The sequence below is a fragment of the Lactuca saligna genome, chromosome 8, assembly GCF_052625555.1.
Source record: "Lactuca saligna cultivar CGN05327 chromosome 8, ASM5262555v1, whole genome shotgun sequence".
Classification (NCBI taxonomy): Eukaryota; Viridiplantae; Streptophyta; class Magnoliopsida; order Asterales; family Asteraceae; genus Lactuca; species Lactuca saligna.
The window spans coordinates 256,363,421-256,376,407 of NC_136424.1; the positions used below are offsets into that span (position 1 = coordinate 256,363,421).

General features: G+C 39.7%; 1 protein-coding gene across 1 annotated transcript; it reads left to right on the forward strand.

Moving 5' to 3' along the window:
• The first annotated feature begins 6,212 nt into the window (after positions 1–6,212).
• On the forward strand, positions 6,213–12,678 carry LOC145008378 (disease resistance protein RUN1-like). The gene is made up of 7 exons (XM_078966998.1): positions 6,213–6,787; positions 8,449–9,577; positions 9,747–10,067; positions 10,148–11,050; positions 11,186–11,756; positions 12,085–12,149; positions 12,273–12,678. Exons 1-7 carry the CDS (start codon positions 6,261–6,263, stop codon positions 12,474–12,476), a joined length of 3,720 nt encoding a protein of 1,239 aa, XP_078823124.1. The 5' UTR covers positions 6,213–6,260; the 3' UTR covers positions 12,477–12,678.
• The last annotated feature ends 309 nt before the right edge of the window (positions 12,679–12,987 follow it).

Consider the following 12,987-nt stretch of genomic DNA (forward strand, 5'->3'; position numbering starts at 1 on the left):
CTCTCTCTTCTAGTTTTATGGTCTCACGGCCTCAACTTGGGCACCTCAAGTGATGTCCAACACCAGAGTCATCACTGTCAATCTCATGCAAACGTCTCGCATCGGGATGCTTTCCACCTTACGGCTCAGGGCATCGGCTACCACGTTAGCCTTACCCAGGTGGTACAGGATCTCGCAATCATAATACTTTACCACGTCCAACCATCTCCTCTATCGCATATTCAGGTTGGGCTGATCCATTAAGTACTTCAGTCTCTTGTGATCTGTGTATATGGTACATTGGACCCCATACAGATAGTGATGCTAGATCTTGAGGGCCAACACTACTGAACCCAACTCTAGATCATGGGTGGGATACCTCATCTCATGAGGCTTCAGCTGCCTCGATGCGTATGCTATCACATGCCCCCTCTGCATAAGTACCGCTCCCAACCCTGATATCGACGCGTCACAATACACCACGGAATCCTTCATTCCCTCCGGAAGGGCTAACACCGTGGCTTCACATAGTCTTTGGCGAAGTGTCTCGAAGGAGGCCTGCTGCTCTGGGCCCCATGAAAAAGCTACACCCTTCCAGGTCAACTTGGACAAATCCCTGATAAATCCCCGGTAATAGCCTGTCAATCCTAGGAAACTCCTGATCTCTGTAGGTGACCTCGGCACCTCCCAACTCATCACCGCCTCGATCTTGGCCGGATCGACCAATATCCCTTTCTGGTTAACAAGGTTCTCTAGGAACTGGACCTCTCATAACCAGAAATCACACTTGGAGAATTTGGCATAAAGCCTCTCCGATCTCAAAACCCCAAGGATTTCTCTTAAATGCTCCTCATGCTACTCTCTGGATCTCAAATACACTAATATCTCGTCGATGAATACAATCACCGAGCGATCCAACATCAGCCTGCACACCCTGTTCATGAGGTCCATGAACACCGCCGATGCATTGGTGAGCCCGAAAGGCATCACCACAAACTCGTAATGCCCGTAACGAGTCCTGAATGTTGTCTTCTAGTATCCTCATCTCGCACCCTCACCTGATTGATACCCAGACCTCAAATCGATCTTGGAGAACCAAGATGCTCCCTGCAACTGATCGAACAAATCGTTGATCCTCGACAACGGGTAACGGTTCTTAACAGTCAACTTGTTCAACTCCCGGTAATCAATGCACATCCGGTGTGAACCATCCTCTTTCTTGACAAAAAGGATAGGCGCTCCCCACGGCGAACTGCTCGGCCGAATAAACCACTTCCCCAACAGCTCCTAAAGCTGCGAGGATAACTCCTGCATCTCTGGAGGCGCAAGGTGATAGGGCATCTTGGCGATAGGCGCAGCCCCCAGAACCAAGTCGATACTGAACTCTACATGCCTCTGGGGAGGCACACACGGCAACTCCTCCGGAAATACATCCAGGAACTCACGCACTATCGTAACCTCATCAACTGACCTCGGTCTCTCCAAATCAATCCTCGTGTCCATCACATACGCCACAAATCCCTTACATCTCTGTTGTAGACTCTGTCTCGCTCTAGTGGCTGAACAGAATGCCGACCCAGAACGTGTACCCTCGCCATACACCGTATGAACTCCCCCACTAGGGTCTCGTATGATCACCAGCTGTCGCTCGCATTTGATGACCGCTCTAAATCTGCTCAACCAATCCATGCCCACGATGATACAGACATCTCCCATCACAATAGGGATTAATTCAATCGGAAACTTCACCCCGAAAGTCTCGAGTACAAAACCTCAAATCAAGTCTGTGGCATAGACCGCTCTCTCGTCTACTATGGAAACTCCCAGAGGTCAACTCAACCCCTCCCGAATAATACTGATGTGCTGGCTAAAAGCCAAAGATACAAAAGATCGACTCGCACCCGAGTCAAATAACACTAAGGCAAGTACAGAACTCACAAGAAAAGCACCTACGCATAACATAATATTAGCACAATATCTCAGCATAAAAATAAATACATGAAAGAATACATACCGGCTACGACATTAGGCGCTGTGCAGACCTCCTCCGCAGTTAACTGGAAGGCTCTCCCTCGTGCCTTCGGTGCCTCGACCTTCGCGGGCCGACTATCCGTAGCTCTCACTACAGCAGGGGTAGATTCCAGAGATGCTCTCTGCGCTGTCCCTCACAACTGTGGACACTCTGCCTTCTGGTATCCGTTCTGGTTGTAATGAAAACATACTGCAAACCCCTTGGGGCAATCCTTGGCCATATGCCCCTCCTTGCCACATTTGTAGCAAGACCCTGCTCTGCACACCCCATTGTGACTCTTGCTGCACTTACCACAAGTGCGGCCCTTCTGGTTCCAGATCTCAAAACAGCGGGTTTGGCCCGCTTGGCTGCCGGCTGGGACTGAACTGGCCGCCGATCCCTCCCCTGAGACTCAGCCTCCTCCCTAGCTTGGGTCTCGAACTCTATCTCCCTCTTCCAGGCATTTGCCTGAAGCTCACCAAATGTCCGGTATGCCGAGTTCGCCACGAACTCTCATATATCCCTCCTCAACACAATCAAATATCGGCTCATACGTGCGTTCATGGAGGACACGTGCTCTGGGCAAAACATTGCCCTCTCATGAAACATCCAAGTAATCGTTGTAACAGACTCAGTACCCTGCTTGAGTGTCAGAAAATCCTGTGCCAATCGCTCCCGCTCTACCTGGGGAACGTACTCATCTTGAAACATAGCATTGAACCTCTCCCAGGTCACTGAAGCAAGCTCAACAGGCGTGTAGTGCGCCGTCACAAACGTCCACCAATCCTTCGCTCCCAAGCGAAGCTGGTTCAGCGCGAACCAGACTCTCAAATGCTCAGGAGATGAGCAAGTAAAGAAACACCCCCTATGTCTGATATCCACCTCATCGCTGCAATCGAGTCCTTGGTCGCATCGAACTCTGGTGGTTTCGTGTTGCTGAACTCTCGGAACAGCAATGCGACCTCTGGTGTCTGATATCCACCTCACCACCCTGCGACCTCGTCGCAGCTATAGCTGCAGTGGCCATAGCAATGGCAACCTTAGAAAGAGCAGTGCATCTCTCGTTAAATGTCTCAATTAGAGTGGTACTGATAGACCCAAACATCTCCGGTATCTCTTCCCTTATGGCCGTAACCACCTCCTCATGAATGATCCTACGAATCTCAGCATCGCTCGTACCACTGCTCTCTAGTGTGTAGTGTGTCCCTACCATGATCTCCCTCTGAAATACAACATAAGAATATTAGGGATTCACTTGAGTATAATCACACTCGATAACTCCACCCTACTTGTTCCTTAGTACTCTAAGGATTTTTACTTGGACTGCGCACTTACCCGATATCTTCAGTAGTCTGGCCCAATACTACCATCCATACCGCCTCAGCATTAATCCCAAGTCCTCCTCCAGAGTCCCAAATCCCAAGTACTCTACTCTCTCTATTCATGTGCTACTCACTAGCAGATCTCTCATAAGCTCCTCACTGCTATCTAAACACTCTCAAGCATCTCTAGCAGCAAAACCCCTAGACTAAGGCATCATATATCAGGTCACTCTAGTCCTAATAAGAATACCTAGTCTACTCTAGCATGCATAACATGATTCCTCATATAGCATAACATAACATATCTTATAACACTTATTGTAAGGGTATTTTGGGAAATCACCGTTCGGGTGCTGGCTGATCGTACATACGGCTCTGCTCTATTTGTCTCAAAACTCTTTTTACTCTTTAAAAATTTTACTTTATTATCAAAAAATTTCCTCAAATCCTCAGTTTAAGTTAAGATACACCGGAAAATGCATCTGAATCCCTCAAACCAAGACTCTGATACCAACTTGTAACACCGTAAAAATTTAAACAATTTTTCACTTTTTAAAAAAACATAAAATATCATTCACATTCATTTTTCAAAACATTGTATCAACCTTATCTCAATACAAAACCCCAAGATTAAAAATATATAAACTCCGGTGTGCGTGTGTACGAATCATGTCGGCGCCTTCCCGCGATCATCACTGGTACCTGAAACACATAACACATAACACTGTAAGCATAATTGCTTAGCGAGTTCCACAAAATACCACTCTAACACATATTAGCCACTCGAGGGTATAACTCTGTTGACCCTCTGGTCAATGTGTCTCAGTGGGACCTTCCAGCCCCAACTCTCTGTGGGCCCTCTGGCCCTAACTCTATGGACCCGAAGGTCGTAACTCTATGGACCCACTGGTCCTACTCTGTAAACTCTGGGTCATGCATATCACGTATCAAAATGAATCACAACACATAAATAACATGCATATACACTGGCACGTAACTCTAACATACACTGTCACATAACTCTGTTACCACAGTAGGTAAAGTATACTGAGAAGACTCACCTCAGATGTCTCGGTAAATCTCTGACTCGGTAGAAATATGATCTAGCCTCCGTCTAATCACACAAAGTAAATACTCTCATAAATATAACTCTCGGGACTAGACTCAACCCTCTCTTGGCACCCTCAGAAGGGTAAAAGACCATTTCACCCTTCTCTTGGCTCAAAGGCCTCCATTGTTAACGAAACCCTAAAAGTCAACAAAAGTCAACGGTCAAACTTTGACCCGACTTGTCGAGTCTACTTGGGCGACTCAGCGAGTCTACATGTGTCCACTAACTCTCTAGTCTCGCTTGGCACGTCGAGTCTCTCCCCTTGCTCGACGAGTTATACCTGGCATGAATCGCAGGGCCACCCCGACTCAACTCGCCGAGTCTCAAGCTCAACTCGGCAAGTTCCGCCTTGAACTCCAGTCCTCTAATCCCCCTCTGACTTACTAAGTCATTCCCCCAACTTGACAAGTCTACTCACTGAGTGATTTACGGGAAACCCTAACCCTACTTGCCGAGTCTACCCTTGGACTCAGCGAGTTCATGCCATGCACAAACTCAATTGACCTCCTAAGGTCAGATCTGTTCCTTTGATCCATAGATCTGACCTTCCCAAGCTTGATAAACACGTAAAGCTCGAATCTTAACACTCATGGGACGTCTAAGAGGTTTCACTTGGTGATTTAGCCCCAAAAGTAACATCCTAAGCTCAACACCTCCATTGATCAACATAAAGCAAGCTGAGATAAGCTCTTTAGACCACTATGGGTCCAGATCTGAAGTCTCAATATGAATAGGGGCCATATTCTCACAATTCATTCCAATAAAAGACATAAAAACTCTACATCTATGGATTCCTTCAACAAAACAGATAGAGAGGCGATATAATACCTTAAAGATGAAGTCTTATGCTCGAAATCCACAGATGTACAACCTCCTTGGTCTCCTCTAAGCTGGAATCACCTCTTTCTTGCAAGAATCAACCACAAAGATCAAGAAATGGCTTCTTTCCTCTCACAAACGCTCTAGCTCTTTTAGGGTTTCTCTCTGGGGTTTGGTAGCCGCAAATGACGGCTCTAAGGGCCTTTAAATAGGTCCCAAACCCGAGAAATTAGGGTTTCAATAAACAGCGTGGACTCGCCGAGTCCAGTCATGAACCCGGATGAGAATCCGCGACCCTACTCGGTGAGTCTAAGCACCAACTCGCCGAGTTCCTCCACAAACTCCAAAATAAATGAATAAAATAATATACCTAGGAATCCGGATGTTACACAATCAATTTCAAATGAGAGGGGAATTTAGGCTTCTGGATCGATTTCAAATGAGGAGGGGGGGGGGGGGGGGGGGGGGGAGGGAGTATTTATTATCTTTAAATTTAAAGATTAAAAATTAATACATATTGAAAATTTAACAAAAGTTGTTAAAAGAGTTGGTCAAAAAAAACTGGTGCCATTATAAACTAATAGTTACATTTTATTCATTCAAAAAAAATCATAAACAATGGAATTAATTTTTAAAACCATAAAGACCATTATTTTTGGTAGAACTTTTATAAAGAAATATTCTAATCCCATGTATGATACTTGCATAACTTTTGCAATTCAACCAAATCTCATAAATTGTTTAAATTCTTCTAGTAAGTTTCCAAGAAAATTGGATACCCAACCCATGTAATCTATTATTCAAATTCATCTAGTAAGCTTCTAAGAAAATTCGTAGAGCATATTTATTTATTTATTATTTATTAGAAGTAGTTGTTGACTTGCACGGATTAGTTTAATACAATTCTCCCCGTTCAAAAATAAGATGTATACTTGGATTTCCTTTACAAAAGCCTGCCTAGCCAGTCTTAATTTGATCGTAGATCTAGTCTCAAAGAACTCATATCTTCCCTCTCCTAATGGTTATATTATCTGAATACATTGAAGGATCGTCTTCATCTACTAATGATCATAAATATGACGTGTTTTTAAGTTTTCGAGGTGCTGATACTCGTCATAGTTTCACAGATCATCTCCATAAGGCCCTCCTGGGTGCCGATATTTCTACCTTTTTGGATGATAAAGAGATTGAAACTGGAGGTGATCTTAAACCGGAATTGGAAGGTGCCATTAAAGAATCTAGATCATCTATTGTCGTGTTGTCCAAGAACTATGCTAATTCGTCATGGTGTCTTGATGAACTCGTACTAATCCTTGGGGAACGTAAGGCCTCAAATCAAATTGTTATTCCCATCTTCTATCATGTCGATCCCACCCATGTCCGGAAGCAACAAAGTAGCTTTGGAGATGCAATTGCTAAGCATAAACAAGTGATGAAGGCTGAGACAAATCCAAATAAAAGAAGTCAATGGGCTCAAAGGCTTAACCGATGGAGTCAAGCTCTTACTGAAGTTGCTGATTTGAAAGGGATGAATGTAGATGGCAGGTAACTACTTTCTTACCCATATTTACACACGCCTCCTTCACTTTTGTTTGATCAACACATGAAATTTCAGTGCATCTTCTCTGAATGCTACGTTTCTTCAAAGTTTGAAACGACGTATGTTTTGTAGATGTTAACTGGACCAAGATGCAACAAGTGGAATCTAATTTTCAATTATATGATTGATAAATGAATTGATTTAAATCGGATAAAAATGCGTCAGTGATTAACCATTTTGCATTCTGACATGTTTTGGGTTAGAATCAAATTTTATAAATTGTTATACAGCTATTATAATATTCTTAATTTAATTTATTTAGTAGATATATTAATCATTTGATAATTATAATATGTGTGTCTGTTTTTTTGGAGTGTATAATAATCGCTGATAGTTGTGTGTGTGTGTTTTATATTTTTTCTTTACACTAATATCAGGACCTGCCATAATTATAATTTTTTAGGTTGGTGTTATAATCTGGTTTAGGGTGTGTGTTCTTTGGGGTTATATATGTTGTATTTCTTGTGGTTCAAATCAATACATATTACTCATAGCATGAGTTCAAATCCATTCAGATGGTCTTATTCTAACTAAGAAGTTCTTGTTTTTCCCCAATTCCTCTTGAGTAGTATCCTCGATCTGTGATGGATTGATAATTCCCTAAGGGAAAATGACACAAATGCCCTACGAACTTTCTAAGGTTTACCCGTTGAGTTCTTAAAGTTTTTTTCGGGCTTTATGGGTCCCTAAACTAGAATATGATCTGCTCTTTTAGGATGTGTTAACCTGTAATAGCCGGTTGAGTGACCTTTTAGACCAAAAAAACTCACATTGTGCCGCTATAAAGCTAAAAATAAAAATAAGTTCGGGGATCAATACAAATTAAGTGTGAATCGGATTTAGAAGAAAATGAGACTTTTTTTTTTTACCAATTGATCCCCGAAATTATTTTTTTGTTTATAATATTCTTTGCTGTTCTAAAAAAGAATTAAAAAATCAAATTTTGAATGCCTTGCTATCAAATTATCTATAAACCATAAATAACATTTATTATAGATTCATGCAAAACGACATCAATATTTTACATTGATGGATTTTTCAAAACATAATGAAATTTCGGTTGCTTGTTAGTGAAATCTTGTATTTGTTGGAGAAACAACCCAGAAAACAATAAACATGTAGAAATATTTCTTCTTGTTGGAAACAAACCACAAACAACACAGAATTTGTCAAGAGGAGTTTAACAGAAAAAACAATGAAGAAGGGTTGCCTTACACACGAAACACAAATCTTTATTAATTATTGTAACAACCAAACATTACAGTGACACGTACATATCATAGACCTTAGATGCAATACAATAATTACTGATAATAAATACTAATAACTACTGTTTCAACAGATAATTACCAAACTACCCTTGTCTAGCTTATATCTTTCAACAGTAGTGGTTCTAATCGTATTATACATAGAAATTGTGGCCTTAAACATCATATACTTATATGGTTAGAACTGCATATATATGTTGGAATTTTGATGTGAAAAACTTAACTAACCGTATAATAGCTTCATATGAAATTGGATCTTTGAATAAATTAAATCTCCAGATCTGGTATGTTAGGTTTTTGAATTGTGTTTTGTGGTTCTTACTAAAATCAACTTTCAGGCAGGAGACAGAGTTTATTGATGAAATTGTTAACAACATCCACTTTAGATTACGCAAACACTCAAGGATTCCTGTGCCACAACTAATTGGGATGGCCTATTCCAAGAATTTCATCACTTCATGGTTAAAAGATACATCCCCACAAAAGACAGGCATACTCACTATTTTGGGTATGGGTGGGATCGGGAAGACGTCTTTGGCCAAATATGTCTATGGGTTACATTCTCATGAATTCGACACAAGCAGCTTTATTGAAGATATCAGTAGGAAATGTGATGGAAATTTTAATGGGTTGCTTGATTTACAAAAACAACTCTATGATGACATATCAAAAACAAGTTCAATACAAGTTCGTGATGTTTCTATATACACTTCAAAGATAGAGAATGCTATAGCCTTTAAAAAGGTGTTTCTTGTTCTTGATGATATTAATAGTCTCGACCAATTGGATGCATTACTTGGAAGCAAAGGTTTTCATCCGGGAAGCAAAATTATTATAACAACAAAGGACGCATGGTTGACAGAGAGTTGTGCATTGTTCAAAGCGACCATTAAGCCCTTGCATGCAAAGCATCTGCTTCCAGGCTTAAATAAGCACGAAGCACAACAACTTTTCTGTTTTCATGCATTCAGGCCCAACCATCCCAAGGCATGCTATAAAGAGGTATTAGAAAAGCTTGTGCAGTATTGTCAAGGACATCCATTGGCTCTTCAAGTTTTGGGCAAGTCTCTGTATAACCGAGATGTAGTTTATTGGGAAGAACACCTGGAAGGGCTAAAGAAAGACAATGGCTCACCTATAAACAATGTCTTGAGAAAAAGCTTTGACTCATTGTCATCGAAAAATGATAAAGACTTGTTTAAGTATATTGCTTGTTTTTTTGTTGGAATAGATAGAGATTTTACTGAAACAATATTAAAGGCATGTGATATAAAAACAAGATCTGGGATCATGAATCTCATTGATAAATGCCTTCTTAGTATCGGACAGAATAACACATTGATGATGCATCGGTTGATTCAGGAGATGGGAAGATTTGTAGTGCATCAAGAATCACCTGACAAGCCATGGAAGCGAAGTCGATTATGGTGTAATGAGGAGTCATTCAAAGTGTTGAAGCAAAAAAAGGTAAGAAATTATTGTATAGTTGTTAATATTATGCACATTCAAAGTATTATGTATTGTATGTATGTATGTATGTACGTATGTATGTACATACCACGTACTCATATGTATACGTATATGTCACAATTTAAATTTTTTTTTTTTTTTTTTTTTGCATTTCTTTTCTTGTTAGAGTATGGGAAATCTTCTCGGCCTCACCCTTGACATGAGAATGCTTAAGAAAGAGATGCTAGGTGGATCATTTGAGTTAAAAACAGATGTATTGAGTAACATGGATAATTTGTTGCTCCTACAACTCAATTATGTGAATGTCCAAGGGTCTTATGAAAACTTTTCGAAAGAATTAAGATGGTTGTGTATGCATGGGTTCCCTTCAAAGTATATACCTTCAGACTTACCGACGGATAATCCGGTTGCTCTTGACATGTCGTATAGCAATATTGAATCATTTATCAATTTTTATAGTAATCCACAACTCGAGAACAGGGAAAAGGTAACTTATTTCCATTTATTATTCATCCATGCCGAGTTGATGAACTTCGCTATTATTCTAACTTTTCCCTATTTCAGCAGTCAATTGGATCTCGCGCAAAAGACAAAAAGTTTCTTGGATCATTGAAGATTCTTAATTTAAGTTTTTGTGGACAGCTTCATAGTTTGGTTGGCTTTGTAGAATTCCCTGCACTTGAGAGGTTAATAGCTACAAATTGCAATGAATTAGTTGATGTTTGTGAATCAGTTCAGAATTGTGTTGAACTTGTCTACATTGATCTGAGGTACTGCAACAAGCTTGAAAAACTTACCATGGGCATGTTAAAGATGGTTAAAACACTATTGCTAGATGGTTGCAATCTCGGTGGATCTCAAATCGAGATTAGGGATAAATGCAAAATGGTCAAGGCTAACAACGTTGGCATAAACACAAAATTCTCTTCCTCCACCGTTGTTGAGGCTATACCAAATGATTTGAAGTTCTTCATGATTTCTTTGCCGAGCTCTTTAGTAAGGTTGTCACTTGCAAAAAATAATTTGTACACGAAATCCTTTCCGATGGATTTTAGTTGCTTGTCCATGTTAGAGGCATTAAATTTAGATGAAAACCGTATCAGTTCCATGCCTAATTGTGTGAGAAGCCTTTCTAGGCTTCAGGCGCTCAGTATGCAACACTGTGACATGCTTACATTAGTCGAGCATCCTCCAACTTCACTAACATTTTTGAGCATCTTTTCTAATAAAAGGCATGTGCTACGTAAGGTTGTATTTGATCCAGAAATGCGCCCACTCGACTTATTAATACCATGGACAAGGTTAGCACCTCAGTCGTGTGAAATTGAAGGCATGGTCAAGATCCAACCAATGGCAGGTGTTAAGGAAAAGGTATTACATAGTTTGTGCTGGAACAAGCTCGACTTCCTTAACAAAAGGGGCGTGCAAACTTATTCTAATGGGAAAAACTCACAGGAACATCAAATCCAGGTTTTATCTCTAGTTAACTTTATGTCTATGAATATATATATATATATATATATATATATATATATATATATATATATATATATATATATAATTTACGATGATTAATTAAGCCGGTTGGTTGTCTTAATTTGGCAGATGTATTATGAATTTGGAATATTCAGCACAATTTATCGGGGGAAAGATATGCCGAATTGGATTACACATAGAAGCAACGGGCCATCAATATCATTTACCATTTTATCATCTCCTAACAAGCCTAGAGGATTTAATTTTTGCTATGTCAGCACATATCGATTGCCCGTGATCATTATTCATAATATAACAAAAAACCGAACCTGGATATATGATCATTGCATTGCCGATGTTGGTGTAGGTAAAGAGTCTTACACTGTGTTAAGCCATTGGATGTTTAGGATGAATGAGATGGAAGGTGGTGACTTGATTAGTATCACTCTAAGAAAGTTTAGGTCATATAATGAAATTGCAATGGAGTGTGGGGTAAGTGTTGTTTATGATGATGGAAACACAGATGAAGAAGATGCATTGGGTTATTACAAGTCATGGAATCACATCATTGGTGGAGATCTTACTGGTTATCAGCTAACAACTGGAGAATACATCCTAAGCATATTGCGAATTACTACACATGGTGTCAAACCATTTATGAGATATGGTAAATTTGTTGGAGACCGCGACTACTATAAAGGTATATATCATTCTACTTATTAAATAATTTTTTGTTGTGTCCTATGTATTACTTTTTATCTAGTTATTTTGTGCCAAAAGTTCATTGATTAAAATCAGAGTTTATATCTATAAAATACGAAACTAGTTTTAAATTTTAATCGGATGGATCCAAGTATTAGTCCACCTAAATGGGTCAATTTGTGGGGTCCATTGATCAAGTTTTTGATATTTTGGATCACATAAATGTAAAGATTAGATCTGACCCAGCACATTGAGAAGCCTAACTTTCTCCAACAGGATGCATGTAACTGATAACTAACGTAATACTTTTTCTCTATTTTTATCAGGAGATGAAATCTTGTTTACAGCTTTATCCCAAAGGAAGCCAGCCATAGTTGGTCACATACCCGAGGTACACTTTTTGACACTTACATCTTTCTCTTATCACATTAATGTTTTCATCAAATTTCTTGATTAGTCCATGATTTTAACAAAATAATAAATGGAGTTGTAACCTTGCAATATTGAATGCTAGGAAATTGGAACATCTACGTGCAACGATCTCATCCTTAATGATAAGGATGAGGTTGATGGAGATGAGGACCCTGTCGTGGCTGAGGTCGTTGAGTCTGAGTCTGAGGTCAAAGTCGACGTTGAGGTCATGGTCGAGGCTGGGTTAGAACAACACGCTAAACGTTCATGTACGTGGAGGAAGTGGTTTAACTGTACACGAGCATAACTTTTATATAAAGAATTAGGCAGCCATGAGCACTCCATGGAAACGTCTCAACAGGATTGTGAAGCCCAAATTCATTTCTTTAGGGCTTTGATTTCAAAGTATTTGGTTTTTATCAAGATTTTCTATTTTTTTACTTAATTAAATCGTGTGATTTTGTCAATCAGGTGATATTTTATACTATAATTATTAGTTATTTTGAGTTTCTTTCGTATTTTAAATTTTTAAAAACCACCATCTCATCGTCTATTTTATTAATATTGTGAGTTGTGAGTATATGTATGGATATCACGCTTTTGGCCCTTAGATTTTGTACATTCCTAATATGAATGTCTTGTTCTTGTGCCTAAGACATTTGATCATCAATATCAAATATCTAGGAATTTGATCATCAACTACAAGATTCAAACTACCAAGCACGCCTGGGCTTAGAGTTCCACAAACACATTATTTAAAATGCTTGATGATATGGTCCAAGAGATAGGAGAGGAGAATGTAGTGCACTAGGTGACAC